This window comes from Heterodontus francisci, unplaced genomic scaffold (assembly GCF_036365525.1).
Source record: "Heterodontus francisci isolate sHetFra1 unplaced genomic scaffold, sHetFra1.hap1 HAP1_SCAFFOLD_516, whole genome shotgun sequence".
NCBI classification, from domain to species: Eukaryota; Metazoa; Chordata; class Chondrichthyes; order Heterodontiformes; family Heterodontidae; genus Heterodontus; species Heterodontus francisci.
In genome coordinates, this window is record NW_027141321.1 from 847,295 (window position 1) to 870,815 (window position 23,521).

At 51.1% G+C, this 23,521-nt stretch overlaps 1 protein-coding gene across 4 annotated transcripts in view; it reads left to right on the plus strand.

Moving 5' to 3' along the window:
• Positions 1-23,521, plus strand: part of lrrc71 (leucine rich repeat containing 71) — a 524,948-nt gene that overhangs the window by 498,981 nt on the left and 2,446 nt on the right. For 2 of the 4 annotated variants that reach the window (XM_068027025.1, XM_068027028.1), the window contains 2 exons: positions 10,183-10,285; positions 12,950-13,071. In XM_068027025.1, the coding sequence (XP_067883126.1) occupies positions 10,183-10,285; positions 12,950-13,071 (225 nt within the window). The remainder of the gene's footprint in view (positions 1-10,182; positions 10,286-12,949; positions 13,072-23,521) is intronic. The other 2 variants (XM_068027027.1, XM_068027029.1) reach the window with 2 other exon arrangements.

Here is a 23,521-nt window from a genome sequence, read left to right on the forward strand (position 1 = left end):
CTCACTGTTCCAGTATCTCCCACAGTCACTCAGTCTCACTGCTCCACTATCACCCACAGTCACTGAGTCTCACTGCTCCAGTATCACCCACAGTCACTCAGTCTCACTGCTCCAGTATCACCCACAGTCACTCAGTCTCACTGCTCCAGTATCACCCACAGTCACTCAGTCTCACTGCTCCAGTATCACCCACAGTCACTGAGTCTCACTGCTCCAGTATCTCCCACAGTCACTCAGTCTCACTGCTCCAGTATCACCCACAGTCACTCAGTCTCACTGCTCCAGTATCACCCACAGTCACTCAGTCTCACTGCTCCAGTATCACACACAGTCACTGAGTCTCACTGCTCCAGTATCTCCCACAGTCACTCAGTCTCACTGCTCCAGTATCACCCACAGTCACTCAGTCTCACTGCTCCAGTATCACCCACACTCATTGAGTCTCACTGTTCCAGTATCTCCCACAGTCACTCAGTCTCACTGCTCCAGTATCACCCACAGTCACTGAGTCTCACTGCTCCAGTATCACCCACAGTCACTCAGTCTCACTGCTCCAGTATCACCCACAGTCACTCAGTCTCACTGCTCCAGTATCACCCACAGTCACTGAGTCTCACTGCTCCAGTATCACCCACAATCACTCAGTCTCACTGCTCCAGTATCACCCACAGTCATTGAGTCTCACTGTTCCAGTATCTCCCACAGTCACTCAGTCTCACTGCTCCAGTATCACCCACAGTCACTCAGTCTCACTGCTCCAGTATCACCCACAGTCACTGAGTCTCACTGCTCCAGTATCACCCACAATCACTCAGTCTCACTGCTCCAGTATCACCCACAGTCATTGAGTCTCACTGTTCCAGTATCTCCCACACTCACTCAGTCTCACTGCTCCAGTATCACCCACAATCACTGAGTCTCACTGCTCCAGTATCACCCACAGTCACTCAGTCTCACTGCTCCAGTATCACCCACAGTCACTGAGTCTCACTGCTCCAGTATCTCCCACAATCACTGAGTCTCACTGCTCCAGTATCACCCACAGTCACTGAGTCTCACTGCTCCAGTATCTCCCACAATCACTGAGTCTCACTGCTCCAGTATCACCCACAGTCACTCAGTCTCACTGCTCCAGTATCTCCCACAGTCACTCAGTCTCACTGCTCCAGTATCACCCACAATCACTGAGTCTCACTGCTCCAGTATCACCCACAGTCACTCAGTCTCACTGCTCCAGTATCTCCCACAATCACTGAGTCTCACTGCTCCAGTATCACCCACAGTCACTCAGTCTCACTGCTCCAGTATCACCCACAGTCACTCAGTCTCACTGCTCCAGTATCACCCACAGTCACTCAGTCTCACTGCTCCAGTATCACCCACAATCACTGAGTCTCACTGCTCCAGTATCTCCCACAGTCACTCAGTCTCACTGCTCCAGTATCACCCACAGTCACTCAGTCTCACTGCTCCAGTATCTCCCACAGTCACTCAGTCTCACTGCTCCAGTATCTCCCACAGTCACTGAGTCTCACTGCTCCAGTATCTCCCACAGTCACTCAGTCTCACTGCTCCAGTATCTCCCACAGTCACTCAGTCTCACTGCTCCAGTATCTCCCACAGTCACTCAGTCTCACTGCTCCAGTATCTCCCACAGTCACTCAGTCTCACTGCTCCAGTATCACCCACAGTCACTGAGTCTCACTGCTCCAGTATCTCCCACAATCACTGAGTCTCACTGCTCCAGTATCACCCACAGTCACTCAGTCTCACTGCTCCAGTATCTCCCACAGTCACTCAGTCTCACTGCTCCAGTATCACCCACAATCACTGAGTCTCACTGCTCCAGTATCACCCACAGTCACTCAGTCTCACTGCTCCAGTATCTCCCACAATCACTGAGTCTCACTGCTCCAGTATCACCCACAGTCACTCAGTCTCACTGCTCCAGTATCACCCACAGTCACTCAGTCTCACTGCTCCAGTATCACCCACAGTCACTCAGTCTCACTGCTCCAGTATCACCCACAGTCACTGAGTCTCACTGCTCCAGTATCACCCACAATCACTCAGTCTCACTGCTCCAGTATCACCCACAGTCATTGAGTCTCACTGTTCCAGTATCTCCCACACTCACTCAGTCTCACTGCTCCAGTATCACCCACAATCACTGAGTCTCACTGCTCCAGTATCACCCACAGTCACTCAGTCTCACTGCTCCAGTATCACCCACAGTCACTGAGTCTCACTGCTCCAGTATCTCCCACAATCACTGAGTCTCACTGCTCCAGTATCACCCACAGTCACTCAGTCTCACTGCTCCAGTATCTCCCACAGTCACTCAGTCTCACTGCTCCAGTATCACCCACAATCACTGAGTCTCACTGCTCCAGTATCTCCCACAATCACTGAGTCTCACTGCTCCAGTATCACCCACAGTCACTCAGTCTCACTGCTCCAGTATCACCCACAGTCACTCAGTCTCACTGCTCCAGTATCACCCACAGTCACTCAGTCTCACTGCTCCAGTATCACCCACAGTCACTGAGTCTCACTGCTCCAGTATCACCCACAGTCACTCAGTCTCACTGCTCCAGTATCACCCACAATCACTGAGTCTCACTGCTCCAGTATCTCCCACAGTCACTCAGTCTCACTGCTCCAGTATCACCCACAGTCACTCAGTCTCACTGCTCCAGTATCTCCCACAGTCACTCAGTCTCACTGCTCCAGTATCTCCCACAATCACTGAGTCTCACTGCTCCAGTATCTCCCACAGTCACTCAGTCTCACTGCTCCAGTATCTCCCACAGTCACTCAGTCTCACTGCTCCAGTATCTCCCACAGTCACTCAGTCTCACTGCTCCAGTATCTCCCACAATCACTGAGTCTCACTGCTCCAGTATCTCCCACAGTCACTCAGTCTCACTGCTCCAGTATCTCCCACAGTCACTCAGTCTCACTGCTCCAGTATCACCCACAGTCACTGAGTCTCACTGCTCCAGTATCACCCACAGTCACTCAGTCTCACTGCTCCAGTATCTCCCACAATCACTGAGTCTCACTGCTCCAGTATCACCCACAGTCACTCAGTCTCACTGCTCCAGTATCTCCCACAGTCACTCAGTCTCACTGCTCCAGTATCTCCCACAGTCACTCAGTCTCACTGCTCCAGTATCACCCACAGTCACTGAGTCTCACTGCTCCAGTATCACCCACAGTCACTCAGTCTCACTGCTCCAGTATCACCCACAGTCACTCAGTCTCACTGCTCCAGTATCACCCACAGTCACTCAGTCTCACTGCTCCAGTATCACCCACAGTCACTGAGTCTCACTGCTCCAGTATCACCCACAGTCACTCAGTCTCACTGCTCCAGTATCTCCCACAATCACTGAGTCTCACTGCTCCAGTATCTCCCACAATCACTGAGTCTCACTGCTCCAGTATCTCCCACAGTCACTCAGTCTCACTGCTCCAGTATCTCCCACAGTCACTCAGTCTCACTGCTCCAGTATCACCCACAGTCACTGAGTCTCACTGCTCCAGTATCACCCACAGTCACTGAGTCTCACTGCTCCAGTATCTCCCACAGTCACTCAGTCTCACTGCTCCAGTATCACCCACAGTCACTCAGTCTCACTGCTCCTGTATCACCCACACTCATTGAGTCTCACTGTTCCAGTATCTCCCACAGTCACTCAGTCTCACTGCTCCAGTATCACCCACAGTCACTGAGTCTCACTGCTCCAGTATCACCCACAGTCACTCAGTCTCACTGCTCCAGTATCACCCACAGTCACTCAGTCTCACTGCTCCAGTATCACCCACAGTCACTCAGTCTCACTGCTCCAGTATCACCCACAGTCACTGAGTCTCACTGCTCCAGTATCACCCACAATCACTCAGTCTCACTGCTCCAGTATCACCCACAGTCATTGAGTCTCACTGTTCCAGTATCTCCCACAGTCACTCAGTCTCACTGCTCCAGTATCACCCACAGTCACTCAGTCTCACTGCTCCAGTATCACCCACAGTCACTGAGTCTCACTGCTCCAGTATCACCCACAATCACTCAGTCTCACTGCTCCAGTATCACCCACAGTCATTGAGTCTCACTGTTCCAGTATCTCCCACACTCACTCAGTCTCACTGCTCCAGTATCACCCACAATCACTGAGTCTCACTGCTCCAGTATCACCCACAGTCACTCAGTCTCACTGCTCCAGTATCACCCACAGTCACTGAGTCTCACTGCTCCAGTATCTCCCACAATCACTGAGTCTCACTGCTCCAGTATCACCCACAGTCACTCAGTCTCACTGCTCCAGTATCTCCCACAGTCACTCAGTCTCACTGCTCCAGTATCACCCACAATCACTGAGTCTCACTGCTCCAGTATCACCCACAGTCACTCAGTCTCACTGCTCCAGTATCTCCCACAATCACTGAGTCTCACTGCTCCAGTATCACCCACAGTCACTCAGTCTCACTGCTCCAGTATCACCCACAGTCACTCAGTCTCACTGCTCCAGTATCACCCACAGTCACTGAGTCTCACTGCTCCAGTATCACCCACAGTCACTCAGTCTCACTGCTCCAGTATCACCCACAATCACTGAGTCTCACTGCTCCAGTATCTCCCACAGTCACTCAGTCTCACTGCTCCAGTATCACCCACAGTCACTCAGTCTCACTGCTCCAGTATCTCCCACAGTCACTCAGTCTCACTGCTCCAGTATCTCCCACAATCACTGAGTCTCACTGCTCCAGTATCTCCCACAGTCACTCAGTCTCACTGCTCCAGTATCTCCCACAGTCACTCAGTCTCACTGCTCCAGTATCTCCCACAGTCACTCAGTCTCACTGCTCCAGTATCTCCCACAATCACTGAGTCTCACTGCTCCAGTATCTCCCACAGTCACTCAGTCTCACTGCTCCAGTATCACCCACAATCACTCAGTCTCACTGCTCCAGTATCACCCATAATCACTGAGTCTCACTGCTCCAGTATCACCCACAGTCACTCAGTCTCACTGCTCCAGTATCACCCACAGTCATTGAGTCTCACTGCTCCAGTATCACCCACAGTCATTGAGTCTCACTGTTCCAGTATCTCCCACAGTCACTCAGTCTCACTGCTCCAGTATCTCCCACAGTCACTCAGTCTCACTGCTCCAGTATCTCCCACAATCACTGAGTCTCACTGCTCCAGTATCTCCCACAGTCACTCAGTCTCACTGCTCCAGTATCTCCCACAGTCACTCAGTCTCACTGCTCCAGTATCTCCCACAGTCACTCAGTCTCACTGCTCCAGTATCTCCCACAATCACTGAGTCTCACTGCTCCAGTATCTCCCACAGTCACTCAGTCTCACTGCTCCAGTATCTCCCACAGTCACTCAGTCTCACTGCTCCAGTATCACCCACAGTCACTGAGTCTCACTGCTCCAGTATCACCCACAGTCACTCAGTCTCACTGCTCCAGTATCTCCCACAATCACTGAGTCTCACTGCTCCAGTATCACCCACAGTCACTCAGTCTCACTGCTCCAGTATCTCCCACAGTCACTCAGTCTCACTGCTCCAGTATCTCCCACAGTCACTCAGTCTCACTGCTCCAGTATCACCCACAGTCACTGAGTCTCACTGCTCCAGTATCTCCCACAATCACTGAGTCTCACTGCTCCAGTATCACCCACAGTCACTCAGTCTCACTGCTCCAGTATCTCCCACAGTCACTCAGTCTCACTGCTCCAGTATCTCCCACAATCACTGAGTCTCACTGCTCCAGTATCACCCACAGTCACTCAGTCTCACTGCTCCAGTATCACCCACAGTCACTCAGTCTCACTGCTCCAGTATCACCCACAGTCACTCAGTCTCACTGCTCCAGTATCACCCACAGTCACTGAGTCTCACTGCTCCAGTATCACCCACAGTCACTCAGTCTCACTGCTCCAGTATCACCCACAATCACTGAGTCTCACTGCTCCAGTATCTCCCACAGTCACTCAGTCTCACTGCTCCAGTATCACCCACAGTCACTCAGTCTCACTGCTCCAGTATCTCCCACAGTCACTCAGTCTCACTGCTCCAGTATCTCCCACAATCACTGAGTCTCACTGCTCCAGTATCTCCCACAGTCACTCAGTCTCACTGCTCCAGTATCTCCCACAGTCACTCAGTCTCACTGCTCCAGTATCTCCCACAGTCACTCAGTCTCACTGCTCCAGTATCTCCCACAATCACTGAGTCTCACTGCTCCAGTATCACCCACAGTCACTCAGTCTCACTGCTCCAGTATCACCCACAGTCACTCAGTCTCACTGCTCCAGTATCACCCACAGTCACTGAGTCTCACTGCTCCAGTATCACCCACAGTCACTCAGTCTCACTGCTCCAGTATCACCCACAATCACTGAGTCTCACTGCTCCAGTATCTCCCACAGTCACTCAGTCTCACTGCTCCAGTATCTCCCACAGTCACTCAGTCTCACTGCTCCAGTATCTCCCACAGTCACTCAGTCTCACTGCTCCAGTATCACCCACAATCACTGAGTCTCACTGCTCCAGTATCACCCACAGTCACTCAGTCTCACTGCTCCAGTATCACCCACAGTCACTGAGTCTCACTGCTCCAGTATCTCCCACAATCACTGAGTCTCACTGCTCCAGTATCACCCACAGTCACTCAGTCTCACTGCTCCAGTATCACCCACAGTCACTCAGTCTCACTGCTCCAGTATCACCCACAGTCACTGAGTCTCACTGCTCCAGTATCACCCACAGTCACTCAGTCTCACTGCTCCAGTATCTCCCACAATCACTGAGTCTCACTGCTCCAGTATCTCCCACAATCACTGAGTCTCACTGCTCCAGTATCTCCCACAGTCACTCAGTCTCACTGCTCCAGTATCTCCCACAGTCACTCAGTCTCACTGCTCCAGTATCACCCACAGTCACTGAGTCTCACTGCTCCAGTATCACCCACAGTCACTGAGTCTCACTGCTCCAGTATCTCCCACAGTCACTCAGTCTCACTGCTCCAGTATCACCCACAGTCACTCAGTCTCACTGCTCCTGTATCACCCACACTCATTGAGTCTCACTGTTCCAGTATCTCCCACAGTCACTCAGTCTCACTGCTCCAGTATCACCCACAGTCACTGAGTCTCACTGCTCCAGTATCACCCACAGTCACTCAGTCTCACTGCTCCAGTATCACCCACAGTCACTCAGTCTCACTGCTCCAGTATCACCCACAGTCACTCAGTCTCACTGCTCCAGTATCACCCACAGTCACTGAGTCTCACTGCTCCAGTATCACCCACAATCACTCAGTCTCACTGCTCCAGTATCACCCACAGTCATTGAGTCTCACTGTTCCAGTATCTCCCACAGTCACTCAGTCTCACTGCTCCAGTATCACCCACAGTCACTCAGTCTCACTGCTCCAGTATCACCCACAGTCACTGAGTCTCACTGCTCCAGTATCACCCACAATCACTCAGTCTCACTGCTCCAGTATCACCCACAGTCATTGAGTCTCACTGTTCCAGTATCTCCCACACTCACTCAGTCTCACTGCTCCAGTATCACCCACAATCACTGAGTCTCACTGCTCCAGTATCACCCACAGTCACTCAGTCTCACTGCTCCAGTATCACCCACAGTCACTGAGTCTCACTGCTCCAGTATCTCCCACAATCACTGAGTCTCACTGCTCCAGTATCACCCACAGTCACTCAGTCTCACTGCTCCAGTATCTCCCACAGTCACTCAGTCTCACTGCTCCAGTATCACCCACAATCACTGAGTCTCACTGCTCCAGTATCACCCACAGTCACTCAGTCTCACTGCTCCAGTATCTCCCACAATCACTGAGTCTCACTGCTCCAGTATCACCCACAGTCACTCAGTCTCACTGCTCCAGTATCACCCACAGTCACTCAGTCTCACTGCTCCAGTATCACCCACAGTCACTGAGTCTCACTGCTCCAGTATCACCCACAGTCACTCAGTCTCACTGCTCCAGTATCACCCACAATCACTGAGTCTCACTGCTCCAGTATCTCCCACAGTCACTCAGTCTCACTGCTCCAGTATCACCCACAGTCACTCAGTCTCACTGCTCCAGTATCTCCCACAGTCACTCAGTCTCACTGCTCCAGTATCTCCCACAATCACTGAGTCTCACTGCTCCAGTATCTCCCACAGTCACTCAGTCTCACTGCTCCAGTATCTCCCACAGTCACTCAGTCTCACTGCTCCAGTATCTCCCACAGTCACTCAGTCTCACTGCTCCAGTATCTCCCACAATCACTGAGTCTCACTGCTCCAGTATCTCCCACAGTCACTCAGTCTCACTGCTCCAGTATCACCCACAATCACTCAGTCTCACTGCTCCAGTATCACCCATAATCACTGAGTCTCACTGCTCCAGTATCACCCACAGTCACTCAGTCTCACTGCTCCAGTATCACCCACAGTCATTGAGTCTCACTGCTCCAGTATCACCCACAGTCATTGAGTCTCACTGTTCCAGTATCTCCCACAGTCACTCAGTCTCACTGCTCCAGTATCTCCCACAGTCACTCAGTCTCACTGCTCCAGTATCACCCACAATCACTCAGTCTCACTGCTCCAGTATCACCCATAATCACTGAGTCTCACTGCTCCAGTATCTCCCACAGTCACTCAGTCTCACTGCTCCAGTATCTCCCACAGTCACTCAGTCTCACTGCTCCAGTATCTCCCACAGTCACTCAGTCTCACTGCTCCAGTATCTCCCACAGTCACTCAGTCTCACTGCTCCAGTATCTCCCACAGTCACTCAGTCTCACTGCTCCAGTATCTCCCACAGTCACTCAGTCTCACTGCTCCAGTATCACCCACAGTCACTCAGTCTCACTGCTCCAGTATCACCCACAGTCATTGAGTCTCACTGTTCCAGTATCACCCACAGTCACTCAGTCTCACTGCACCAGTATCACCCACAGTCACTCAGTCTCACTGCTCCAGTATCACCCACAGTCATTGAGTCTCACTGTTCCAGTATCACCCACAGTCACTCAGTCTCACTGCACCAGTATCTCCCACAGTCACTCAGTCTCACTGCTCCAGTATCACCCATAATCACTCAGTCTCACTGCTCCAGTATCTCCCACAGTCACTGAGTCTCACTGCTCCAGTATCTCCCACAGTCTCTCAGTCTCACTGCTCCAGTATCTCCCACAGTCTCTCAGTCTCACTGCTCCAGTATCTCCCACAGTCACTGAGTCTCACTGCTCCAGTATCACCCACAGTCTCTCAGTCTCACTGCTCCAGTATCTCCCACAGTCACTGAGTCTCACTGCTCCAGTATCACCCACAGTCACTGAGTCTCACTGCTCCAGTATCTCCCACAGTCACTGAGTCTCACTGCTCCAGTATCACCCACAGTCACTGAGTCTCACTGCTCCAGTATCTCCCACAGTCACTGAGTCTCACTGCTCCAGTATCACCCACAGTCACTCAGTCTCACTGCTCCAGTATCTCCCACAGTCTCTCAGTCTCACTGCTCCAGTATCTCCCACAGTCTCTCAGTCTCACTGCTCCAGTATCTCCCACAGTCACTGAGTCTCACTGCTCCAGTATCACCCACAGTCTCTCAGTCTCACTGCTCCAGTATCTCCCACAGTCACTGAGTCTCACTGCTCCAGTATCACCCACAGTCACTGAGTCTCACTGCTCCAGTATCTCCCACAGTCACTGAGTCTCACTGCTCCAGTATCACCCACAGTCACTGAGTCTCACTGCTCCAGTATCACCCACAGTCACTGAGTCTCACTGCTCCAGTATCTCCCACAGTCACTGAGTCTCACTGCTCCAGTATCACCCACAGTCACTGAGTCTCACTGCTCCAGTATCTCCCACAGTCACTGAGTCTCACTGCTCCAGTATCACCCACAGTCACTGAGTCTCACTGCTCCAGTATCACCCACATTCACTGAGTCTCACTGCTCCAGTATCACCCACAGTCACTCAGTCTCACTGCTCCAGTATCACCCATAATCACTCAGTCTCACTGCTCCAGTATCACCCACAGTCTCTCAGTCTCACTGCTCCAGTATCTCCCACAGTCACTGAGTCTCACTGCTCCAGTATCACCCATAATCACTGGCACCTTTTTTTTCCCCAGCAGTTTGTTGAGTTCTTGCATCCATTAGTTGAATTTGCTGAGCATCGAGCTGGCCAAATCCAGCTCTCGGGAAACATCTGCCTGCTGAGCCTAAACCTGACACGTAAGTTTCTTTACTCAGTTGTATGTGTTACAAAACATTGGCCCTTTTCGTTAAGTAGTTGCCTGATATTTGCTTGTTGTTTCTAGCCCTTTATATCAAGTGTTAAACCTGACTTCAATCGTGTAATGATGGTGTGTTACTCGCTTCTATATCAGTGGTCCACATCTGGCGGCTTCTCACTGGATGTTCTCTCTGCTGCATTTCAAACACTAACACTCTGGGTGGTTCGTTCCAGATTGTGTTTAATTGATCGCTACTTTCAAATTTAACAGTATTGGAATTCACTTGATCCTGGTTGCAAGGCGTCTTTAAAACTCCCAGCAGGTTTGCTCAGATCCTTTGTCGGGAGTTGCTGCTGGATTTTGCTGTTTAAACAAGTCGCTAAGAAGCAGGTGCAGGGACAGGCCATTCAGCCCTTTGAGCCAATTCTAAAAGGATCAGGGCTGATCTTCAACAGCAACTGCACTCTCCCTCCCTCCCCCTTCATGTGCAGGACACAGGAATGCCTCACTTCCGCAGGAGCACGGCTTTGTGATCCTGACCCTTTCTCTCTCTCAACCTCTCATCCCCACTCTTAGCAAGGGGGTGGGGGTGTGCAGTTTTGAATATATTGGCTAACCAACAGAAAAGAGAGAGTCAGGATAAATGGGTCTTTTTCTGATTGGTGAGATGTAACTCGAGGGGTGCCACAGGGTTCAGTCCTCGGGGCCCCAACTATTTACAATCTATATTAATGACTTGGATGCAGGGATAGACGGTACTATAGCCAAATTTGCAGATGACACTAAAATAGGTGGGATAGTAAGTTGCAATAAAGAAATAAGCAATCTACAAATGGATAGGTTAGGTGAATGGGCCAAAATTTGGCAGATGGAGTTTAACGTGGATAAGTGTGAGGTTATCCATTTTGGTCGGAAGAATAGAAAGGCAAATTATTATCTAAATGGGGGGAAACTTCACAATGCTTCAGTGCAGAGGGATCTGGGTGTCCTCGTGTATGAATCGCAGAAAGTTAGTACACAGGTGCAGCAGGTAATAAGGAAGGCAAATTGAATTTTGGCATTTATCACTAAAGGAATAGAATATATAAGTAGGGAAATGTTGCTGCAACTGTACAAGGCATTGGTGAGAACGCACCTGGAGTATTGCGTACAGTTTTGGTCCCATTACTTGAGGAGGGATGTAGTTTCATTGGAGGCAGTTCAGAGGAGGTTCACTAGATTGATTCCAGAGTTGAGGGGTTTGTCTTATAAAGAGAGATTGAGCACTTTAGGCCTTTACTCTCTAGAGTTTAGAAGAATGAGAGGAGATCTAATTGAGGTATATAAGATGATAGTTTTAGGATAAGGGGTAGCAGATTTAAAACAGAGATCAGGAGAAATTACTTCGCTCAAAGGGTCGTGAGTCTGTGGAATTCACTCCCCCAGAGTGCGGTGGATGCCGGGACATTGAGTAAATTTAAGGAGGAGATAGACAGATTTTTAATTGGTAATGGGTTATGGAGAATGGGCAGGAAAGTGGAGTTGAGGCCGAGATGAGATCAGCTGTGATTGTATTGAATGGCGGAGCAGGCTCGAGGGGCTGAATTGCCTACTCCTGCTCCTAGTTCTTATCCTCATCAACTAAGCATCCACAACCCTCTGGGGTAGAGAATTCCAAAGATTCACAACCCTCTGAGGAAAGAAATTTCTCCTCATTTCAGTCCCAAATGGCCGACCCCTTATCCAGAGTCTGTGGACCCTCGTTCTAGACCCTCCAGCCACAGGATCCAGCCTCTCAGCATCTATCTTGTCAAGCCAAGATTTCCTTACTCTTTGAGTGCAAGCCCCTTGTCACAAAAGCTGACATGTCATTTGCCTTCCTTACTGTGATTCGTGTACAAGGACAACCAAATCCCGCTGAATATCAACATTTACAGGGCTCTCACCTTTTTAAAAAAATTCTGTTTTCCATTTTTCTTACCAAAGTGGACAATTTTACACTTCCCCACATTATACTCCATCTGTCTCCTGCTTGCCCATTCACTGCAGCCTCTTTGCCACCTCATCCCCGTTTACCTTCCTATCTTGCTTGGTACCATCAGCAAATTGTGCTGACCAACAACCACCCATTTCTACCAATCCTACATTAACCCCACATTCCCGCCCACATCCCCCACCTTCCCTCAATTCTCCTACCACCTATCTACACGAGGGGCAACTTACCTAGCAACCTGCATGTCTTTGGCTGTGGGAGGAAACCAGAGCACCCGGCGGAAACCCACGCGGTCGCAGGGAGAACCCGTAAACTCCGCACTGGCAGTACCCAGAATCGAACCCGGGTCACTGGAGCTGTGAGGCTGCGGTGTTAACCACTGCGCCACCCAATTACAGCCTGCCATCCTGAAAGGAATCTTTTATTCCTACTCTGTTTTCTATCCTATCTTCAATCTGTGCTAATATATTTCTACCAATATCATAAACACCTAATCTTGTGTTAACAGACTCTTGTATGGCACCATATCGAATACCTGCTGAAAATTCAAACATACTGTGTCCACTGGCTCTCCCTTAACTCCCCTGCTTGTTACACCCTCTAAAAACCTCCGGGCCAGGGAATTTACCAATGGTGATTCTACTAGTTAAGTGAGTTGCCAGTGGTAACTGGTGTCTCTTTTGACATTAGATAACCGGATTACAGAGACTGGCCTGAAATCTCTTCTGATGATGGTTAGAACGCAGATACAGAATGCAAAGTTGAGCCACGATGGCAGGAGCACGGGTGGACTGCTGAGGTTGGCTGTGGCGGTGAGTCATCTCGCTGCTGTTATTTAAATGTATTTCAGTTCACACCGTGAAAGCATGGCCGTCAGCAGAGAGCAATCCTCGAGGGCTACAGGACACACGATGGGCGGGGGGAGAGAGTTAGAGGGGGCAGGGGGGGGCAGGGTAGAGGGTGCACAGGGGGCAGGGGAGAGGGTTAGAGGGTGCACAGGGGGCAGGGGAGAGGGTTAGAGGGTGCACAGTGGGCAGGGGAGAGGGTTAGAAGGCACACAATGGGCGGGGGGAATTTAGAGGCTGCACAGTGGACGGAGGAGAGGGTTAGAGGGTGCAAAGGGGTAGGGGAGAGGGTTAGAGGGTGCATGGGGGGGACGGAGGAGAGGTTTCGAGGGTGTACGGGGGGCAGGGTAGAGAGTTAGAGGGTGCACGGGGGGGCAGGAGAGAGGGTTAGAAGGCGCACAATGGGCGGAGGAGAGGGTTAGAGGGTGCAGGGGGGCAGGAGAGAGGGTTAGAGGGTGCACGGGGGGCAGGAGAGAGGGTTAGAGGGTGCAGGGGGGTAGGGGAGAGAGTTAGAGGGTGCAAAGGGGTAGGGGAGAGGGTTAGCGGGTGCATGGGGGGGCGGAGGAGAGGGTTAGAGGGTGCACGGGGGTCAGGGGAGAGGGTTAGAGGGTGCACGGGGGGCAGGAGAGAGGGTTAGAAGGCGCACAATGGGCGGAGGGAGGGTTAGAGGGTGCACAGTGGACGGAGGAGAGGGTTAGAGGATGCACGGGGGGGCGGGCTAGAAGGTTAGAGGGTGCACGGGATGTGGGGGAGAGGCTTAAAGGGTGCACAATGGGCTGGGGAGAAGGTTAGAGGGTGAACGGGTGGCGGGGGAGAGGGTTAGAGGGTGCACGGGATGCAGGGGAGGGGTTAGGGGGCAGGAGAGCGGGGTAGAGGATGCAGGGGAGGAGCGAGAGAGGGTTAGAGGGTGCACAGTGGACAGAGGGAGAGGGTTAGAGGGTGCACATGGGCAGGGGGAGAGGGTTAGAGGATGCACGGGGGACAGGGGAGAGGGTGCACAGTGGGTGGGGGAGAGGGTTAGTGGATGCAAGGGGGTGGTGTTAGAGGGTGAAAGGGGTGCAAGGGAGAGAGTTAGAGGGCACATAGTGGGCAGCGGAGTGGGGGAGAGGGTGCACGGGGGGGAGCGGGGGAGTAGGTTAGAGGGTGAACGGGGTGCGGGAGAGAGGGTTAGATGGTGCACGGGATGCAGTGGAGGGGGTTAGAGGGCACATAGAGGTAGGGGAGTGGGGTAAAGGTTGCAAAAGAGGGTGGGGAGAGGGTTAGAGGGTGCACAGTGGACGGAGGAGAGGGTTAGAGGGTGCACAGTGGGCGGGTTGGAGGGTGCAAAGGGGTAGGGGAGAGAGTTAGAGGATGCACGGGGGGCAGGAGAGAGGGTTAGAAGGCGCACAATGGGCGGAGGGAGTGTTAGAGGGTGCACAGTGGACGGAGGAGAGGGTTAGAGGGTGCATGGGGGGAGGGGGAGAGGGTTAGAGGGTGCACAGTGGACGGAGGAGAGGGTTAGAGGATGCACGGGGGCGCGGGCTAGAAGGTGCACGGGATGTGGGGGAGAGGCTTAGAGGGTGGACAATGGGCAGGGGAGAGGGTGAACGGGTGGCGGGGGAGAGGGTTAGAGGGTGCACGGGATGCAGTGGAGGGGGTTAGAGGGCACATAGAGGTAGGGGAGTGGGGTAAAGGTTGCAAAAGAGGGTGGGGAGAGGGTTAGAGGGTGCACAGTGGGCGGGGGAGAGGATTATTGGGTGCACGGGACGCGGGGAAGAGGGTTAGAGGGTGCACAGTGGGCAGGGGAGAGGGTTAGAGGGTGCACGGGAGGCAGGAGAGAGGGTTAGAGGGTGCACAGTGGGCGGGGGAGAGGATTATTGGGTGCACGGGACGCGGGGAAGAGGGTTAGAGGGTGCACAGTGGGCAGGGGAGAGGGTTAGAGGGTGCACGGGAGGCAGGAGAGAGGGTTAGAGGGTGCACGGGGGCCAGGAGAGAGGGTTCGAGGGTGCACAGTGGGCAGGGGAGAGGGTTAGATGGTGCACGGGAGGCAGGAGAGAGGGTTAGAGGGTGCACAGTGGGCAGTGGAGAGGGTTAGAGGGTGCACGGGGGCTCGGAGAGAGGGTTAGCGGGTGCACAGTGGGCAGGGGAGAGAGTTAGAGGGTGCACGGGGGGGCGGGGGAGAGGGCAAGAGGGTGCACAGTGGGCGGGGGAGAGGGATAGAGGGTGCAAATTGGCGGGGGAGAGGGTTAAAGGGTGCACAGTGGGCGGGGGACAGAGTTAGAGGTTGCACGGGGGGCGGGGGAGAGGGTTAGAGGGTGCACAGTGGGCAGGGGAGAGGTTTAGAGGGTGCACGGGGGCCAGGAGAGAGGATTAGAGGGTAGACGGGGGCCAGGAGAGAGGGTTAGAGGGTGCACGGGGGCGAGGGAGAGAGTTAGAGGGTGCACAGTGGGCAGGGGAGAGGGTTAGAGGGTGCACGGGGGCCAGGAGAGAGGGTTAGAGGGTGCACGGGGGGCAGTTGATGATCCATCTCGGCCTCCTCCTGAAGTCCCCAGCATCACAGATGCCAGACTTCAGCCAATTCGATTCACTCCGCGTGATATCAAGAAACAACTGAAGGCACTGGATACTGCAAAGGCTATGGGCCCTGACAATATTCCGGCAATAGTATTGAAGACCTCTGCTCCAGAACTTGCCAAGCTGTTCCGATACAGCTACAACACTGGCATCTACCCGGCAATGTGGAAAATTGCCCAGGTATGTCCTGTACACAAAAAGCAGGACAAGTCCAACCCGGCCAATTACCGCCCCATCAGCCTACTCTCAATCATCAGTAAAGTGATGGAAGGTGTCATCGACAGTGCTATCAAGCGGCACTTGCTCAGCAATAACCTGCTCAGTGATGCTCAGTTTGGGTTCCGCCAGGGCCACTCAGCTCCTGACCTCATTACAGCCTTGGTTCAAACATGGACAAAAGAGCTGAACACGAGAGGTGAGGTGAGAGTGACTGCCCTTGACATCAAGGCAGCATTTGACCGAGTATGGCATCAAAGAGCCCCAGCAAAACTGAGGTCAATGGGAATCAGGGGGAAAACCCTCCGCTGGCTGCAGTCATACCGAGCGCAAAGGAAGATGGTTGTGGTTGTTGGAGGTCAATCATCTGAGCTCCAGGACATCACTGCAGGAGTTCCTCAGGGTAGTGTCCTCGGCCCAACCATCTTCAACTCCTTCATCAATGACCTTCCTTCAATCATAAGGTCAGAAGTGGGGATGTTTGCTGATGATTGCACAATGTTCAGCACCATTCGTGACTCCTCAGATACTGAATCAGTCCGTGTAGAAATGCAGCAAGACCTGGACAATATCCAGGCTTGGGCTGATAAGTGACAAGTAACATTCACGCCACACAAGTGCCAGGCAATGACCATCTCCAACAAGAGAGAATCTAACCATCTCCCCTTGACATTCAACAGCATTACCATCGCTGAATCCCCCACTATCAACATCCTAGGGGTTACCATTGACCAGAGACTGAACTGGAGTAGCCGTATAAATACCGTGGCTACAAGAGCAGGTCAGAGGCTGGGAATCCTGCGGTGAGTAACTCACCTCCTGACTCCACAAAGCCTGTCCACCATCTACAAAGCACAAGTCAGGAGTGTGATGGAATACTCTCCACTTGCCTGGATGGGTGCAGCTCGACATTATCCAGGACAAAGCAGCCCGCTTGATTGGCATCCCATCTACAAACATTTACTCCCTCCACCACTGACGCACAGTGGCAGCAGTGTGTACCATCTACAAGATGCACTGCAGCAATGCACCAAGGCTCCTTAGACAGCACCTTCCAAACCCGCAACCTTTACTACCCAGAAGGACAAGGGCAGCAGAGGCATGGGAACACCACCACCTGCAAGTTCCCCTCCAAGTCACACACCATCCTGACTTGGAACTATATCGGCCGTTCCTTCACTGTCGCTGGGTCAAAATCCTGGAACTCCCTCCCTAACAGCACTGTGGGTCTACCTACCCCACATGGACTGCAGTGGTTCAAGAAGGCAGCTCACCACCACCTTCTCAAGGGCAATTAAGGATGGGCAATAAATGCTGACCTGGCCAGCGACGCCCACATCCCAGGAATGAATAAAAAAAGGAGAGGGTTAGAGGGTGCACGGGGGCGGGGGAGAGAGTTAAATTGCACATAGTGGGCAGGGGAGAGGGTTAGAGGGGACACGGGGTCGGGGGGGGTGGCGTTAAAGGGTATAAAAGTGGGGGCGCGTAACCCAGCTCCAACTTTTAGTCCCCTGTGCACCCTCTCATCCTCTCCCCCGCCCCTGCCCACCCCCCCCCGCCCCGTGCGCACTCTAACCCTCTCTCCCGCTCACTGTGCACCCTCTAACCCTCCACTGGGGTCTAAGCTGCTCTCCAGAGGCAGCTCGGTGATTTAAATATGTTTCTGAGGCTGTGGACTGGGTTTCCCAGGGATTGGGTTTTCCACCATTGAAAAGGAAGGTTGTCAGATCCAGCTGCTGAGTGTGATGTTTCATCACTGCTTGTTGGCCAGAATGAGGAGGTGAGCTGCTTCTTCCTCAGTCCCCTCATCTAAGACCCAAATGACATCAGAGAGAGATACAGCACCGAAACAGGCCCTTCAGCCCACCAAGTCTGTGCCGACCATCAACCACCCATTTGTACTAATCCTACATTAATCCCAATTACCCTCTTGCATCCCCACCTTCCCTCAATCCTCCTACCACCTACCCACACTAGGGGCAATTTACAACGGCCAATTTACCTATCAACCCGCAATTCTTTGGCTGTGGGAGGAAACCGGAGCATCTGGTGAAAACCCACGCGGTCACAGGGAGAACTTGCAAACTCCACCCAGGCAGTACCCAGAATCGAACCCAATCGCTGGAACTGTGAGGCTGCGGTGCTAACCACTGCGCCACTGTGCCGCCCCACATCCTGTGTGACCGTGACTCTGGTAAACTTTCCCTCCGCGTCCTCCTCGACCTGTCTGTACCCTTTGACACGGTTGCCCACACCATCCTCCTCCGACACCTCTCCACTGTCGTCCAGCTGGGTGGGACTGCTCTCCCCCACTTCCATTCTGATCCATCTAATCATAGACAGAGAATCACTTGCAATGGCTTCACTTCCTGCTCCTGCTCCGTTCCCTCTGGTGTCCCCCCAAGGATCTATCCTTGGCCCCCTCCCTCCTCCGATTTCCCATCTACACGCTGCCCCTCGGCGACAACGTCCGAAAACACAGTGTTAGTTTTCACATGTACACTGACGACACCCAGCTCTACCTCACCACCACCTCTCTCCACTCCTCCGCTGTCTCTAAATTATCAGACTGTTTATCCCACATCCAGTACTGGATGAGCAGAAATTAAGTATTGGGAGATCAAGGCTATTGTCTTCGTCTCAATCCACAAACTCTGCTCCCTAGCTACCGACTTCATCCATCACACTGGCAACTGATCCAGTCTGATCCAGACTGATCCAGTCTGATCCAGACTGATCCAGACTGATGGCGACCTTGGTGTCATTTTGACCCTGAGATGAGCTTCTGACCTCATATCTGCACCATCACTAAGAACCGCCTATATCCACCTCCGTGACATCGTCCGACTTCACCCCTGTCTCAGCTCATCTGCTGCTGAAACCCTCATTCATGTCTTCATTACCTCTAGACTTGACTATTCCAACACACTCCTGGCTGGTCTCCCACATTCTACCCTCTGTAAACTTCAGCTCATCCAAAACTCTTCTACGCCGGAGTCCTAACTCACAGCGAGTCCCGTTCACCCATCAACCCCCCACCCCCCCCTGTGCTCGCTGACCTATTTGATTAAGCAACACTTGGATTTTAAAATTCTCATCCTGTTCAAATCCCTCCACGGCCCCTCGGCCCCCTCCCTATCTCGGTCACCTCCTCCATCCCCTACAACCCTCCGAGATCTCCGCGCTCCTCCAATTCCGGCCCCTTGCCCATCCCCCGATTCCCATCGCTCCAACGTTGGCAGCCGTGCTTTCAGCTGCCCGGGGGCCCTAAGCTCTGGAATTCTCTCTCTCTTCCCTTTGTTTTTAATTCATTCATGGGATGTGGGCGTCGCTGGCCAGGCCAGCATTTATTGTCCATCCCTAATTGCCCTTGTACTGAGTGGCTTGCTGGGCCATGTCAGAGGGCATGTAAGAGTCAACCACATTGCTGTGGGTCTGGAGTCACATGTAGGCCAGACCAGGTAAGTACAGCAGATTTCCTTCCCTAAAGGACATTCGTGAACCTGATGGGTTTTTACAACAATCGACAATGGTTTCAAGGCCATCATTAGACTAGCTTTTAATTCCAGATTTTTTTATTAATTGAATTCAAATTCCACCTTCTGCTGTGGTGGGATTTGAACCCATGTCCCCAGAGCAATACCCTGGGTCTCTGGTTTACTAGTCCAGTGACAATACCACTATGCCACTGCCTACCCTTTTAAGACTCTGGTTAAAACTTACCTCTTTGACCAAGCTTTGGCCACCTCATATCTCCTTATGTGGCTCGGTGTCAAATTTTGTTTGATTAACGCTCCTGTGAAGCACCTTGGAATATCTTACAACAGAACAGAAGAAATAGGAGCAGGAGTAAGAAGTAGGAGTCTGCTCCGCAGAAAATGCTTGTGGGAGTCGCCTAAAGGCCCTTCAACAGTAGTTATGCCATTGGACTGAACATTAAGCGAGACATTATTGTAACAAAGGAAATGTAATAATTGTTGGGGACTTGAAGCTTCACATGGACCCGACAAATCAAATTGGCAAAGGTGGTCTGGAAGATGAGTTTGTCGACTGCTTTTGTGATAGTTTCCTGGAACAATACATTGTGGAACCAATTAGGGATAAAGCTATTTTAGATCTGGTATTGTCCAATGTGGCAGGGTTAATTAGCAATCTCGTAGTACAAGATCCGCTGGAAAAAAGTGATCATAATAAAATTGAATTCCATATTAAGTTTGAAAGCGACATACTCCAGTCCCAAACGCGACAATTAAACTGAGACAAAGCCAATTACTTATGCATGATGTGAGAACTGGCTAAGGTTGATCGGGTAAATAGACTAAAAGATATAGCGGTAAATGAACAATGGGAAACATTTAAACAAACAGTTCAAAGTGTTCGACCAATGTACATTCCATTAAAAAACAAAAACTCAGTAAGAAAGATCCATCTGTGGCTGACTCAGAAAGTTAAGGATAGTATCAGATTAAAAGAACATGCTAATTATGTTACAAAGAATATTAGTAAGTCTAAGGATTGGGAGTGTTTTAGAAACCAGCAAAGGGGCACCAAAATGTTGATAAAAATGGAAAAAATAGATTCGAGTAAACTAGCCAGGAATATAAAAACGGATAGTAAGAGCGTTTCCAAGTATATAAAAAGGAAGAGAGTAGCTAAAGTCAAATTTGGTCTCTTCGAGGCAGAGACAGGAGAAATTATCGTCGAGAATGAGGAATTGGCAGAGACTTTGAACAAATATTTTGTGCCTGCCTTCACAGTAGAAGACACAAGTTCCATACCAGAAATAGAGGGTAACTAAGTGAGGAACTTAAGGTAATTAATACTATCATCGAAAAAGTATTGAAGAAACTTAAAGGATTAAAAGCCGACAAATCGGTGACCCACATCCAAGGGTTCTAAAAGAGGTAACTGCAGAGGTAATGGATGCACTAGTTCTGATTTTCCAAAATTCCCGAAATTCTAGAGAATCTGGAACACAGGATCACAATGTCAGGATTAGGGGATGAGGAGAAATTTCTTCACTCAGGGGGTTGTGAATCTGTGGAATTCTCCACCCCAGAGGGCTGTGGAAGCTCCTTTGTTGAATATATTTAAGGCTAGGATGGACAGATTTTGCCAGCTGACTGGTCCCAGCCCTGTTTAAATGGAACCCACCTCAGTGTAACAGCTCCCTCTTTCCCCAGTACTGCCGCCAGTGCCACATGAAGCGAAACCCCTCCCTCCCACACCACTCTTTTCAGCTCCACATTTAACCTGTTTATCCCTCTGCCAGTTGGCGTTTGGCTCAGGTCACAATCCAGAGATTATTACTTTTGAGGTTCTGCTTTTTCACTGGGGCCCTCGCTCCTCACATTCTCTCAGCGGAACATCATTCCTAGCTCGACCTATGTCGCTGGTTCCTACACGGGCCACAACAACTGGATCCTCCCTCTCCGACTCCAACTTCCCCTCCGGCCACAAGAAGATGTCCTTCACCCTGGCAGGCGACACAACCTTCGGAACTTCTGGTCGTGGCTGCAGACGACAGTATCCGTCATCCTGACGAAATTCCACCACGTTCCTTTTCACTCCCCCAACCTGAATGGCCTGCTGCACACGTTGCTATGATCGGATTGCCCATCCACCCTGCAGTGCTTGTTCTCATCCACCCGGTTGGCAAGCACCTCGTACCTGTTGGTCAAAGCCAAGCGTCAAGGATCCTCCATCACTACCCCCTGGGTCCCTACACCTGCCTGACTCGCAGCCACAGCCTCCTGTCCTTGAACATTGACCATTGTAAAGTCCTCCTTCACCTCAGAGGTGTTACTGTCTCCTGGAACTAAGTGTCCAGGTAACTGCCAAACACTCTGAGCCAAAGTTCCTCGAGCTGCAGATACTTCGAGCAGCTTTGGGTGTACGGGATCATATAGTTCTCCACAAAGTCCCAACACACTGCAGTTACACCAGACCAGCTGCTGTCTCATGTCTATTTAACATTATTCATTTATTTATTTGATTATTTAATTAATTTTTTTAGAATTTGAATGGATGATTTTACTTTAATTAATTAATTGTCGTACCTAGTTTAGGTTACTAATGATAGTAAAATAAAGTAGCAGCAAGTTTCACTTTCCGAGCTGAGCAACAAAAGATGAACAATCGCCAGCACCTGAAGGTTAAAAAAGACATAAAAAGCAGCACCACTTTCCCCTCGACACTGAATTCCCACACGCACCAAAATCTGTTCGCTCTGTTAACGAAACACTCTTTCACGATGACTCTGTGCTTCTCGCTCTGACTTACTGGAATCGGGGAAATTTACAGTATGGAAAGAGGCCACTCGGCCCATCGTGTCTGTCCCGGCCCCGACGAGCAGCCATCCAGCCCAGTCCCATTTTCCAGCTCTTGGTCCGTAGCCTTGTAGGTTATGGCAATTTAGTTCTCCCCTCAGCCTCCTCTGTTTCAAAGAAAACAGTCCTCGCCTGTCCAATCTTTCCTCATAACTAAAATTCTGCAGTCCAGGCAACATCCTCAACAGATCTCCTCTGTACCCTCTCGCGTGCAATCACATCTTTCTATAGTGCAGTGACCAGAACTGCATGCAGTACTCCAGCTGTGGCCGAACCAGGGCTTTATACAGTTCCCCATAACCTCCCAGCTCTGATAATCTGTGTCTCAGCCAATAAAGGCAAGTGTCCCGTACGCCTTCTTGACCACCTTATCTACCTGTCCGACCACCTTATCTACCTGTCCAGCCACCTTCAGGGATCTGTGGACATACACTCCAAGTGCATGTTATTCTGCACTATTCAGTATCCTATCATTTATTGTGTATTCCCTTGCCTTGTTAGCCTTCCCCACACTTGCTCACATTTCTCTGGATTATCTCCTCAAAAAATTCAAACATGTTAGTCTTCCCTAACTTCCCTTAACAGATCCGTGCTGACTATTTTCAATTAATCTTTCTAAATGAAGATTTATCCTGTCCCTCAGAATTTTGTCCAATGTTGTTTCCACGGCCGAGGTTAGACTGACTGGCCTGTCATTATTCAGTCCATCCCTTTCTCTTTTGAAACAGTAGTACAATGTTAGCTGACCTCCAGTCCTCTGGCAGCACACCTGTAACCAGAGAGGATTGGAAAATGGTGGTCAGAGCCTCTGCTGTTTCTACGCTTGTTTCCCTAACAGCCTGTACATTTCATCTGGGCCTGGGGATTTATCCAGTTTCCAAGATGTCAAACCCCCGACGATGACAATTTCATCTAAGATTTCACATTCCTCCTCCCTAATTGCAATCAATGTCTGTATCGTCCCTCTCTCTTGTGAAAGCAGACGCAAAGTATTCAGTAAGAACCACCTCCGCCTCCACACACCCTGATCATCTCTAATCAGTCCTGCTTTAGTTATCCTCTTGTTCTTTATGTATTTATAGAAAATCTTTGGGTTTTCCTTGATTTTACGAGCCAATTTTTTTTTCTTGCCCTCTCTTTGCTTTCCTAATTTCCTTTTCAATTTCACCCGACACTAGTGTCACAGAGTTATACAGCACAGAAACAGGCCCTTCGGCCCATCATGTCTGTGCTGGCCATCAAAATTTATAGTCCTCTCGGTTCTCTGCAGTATTGAGCCCTCAGTACCTGTCATAAGCTTCCCTTGTTTTCGTCATCCA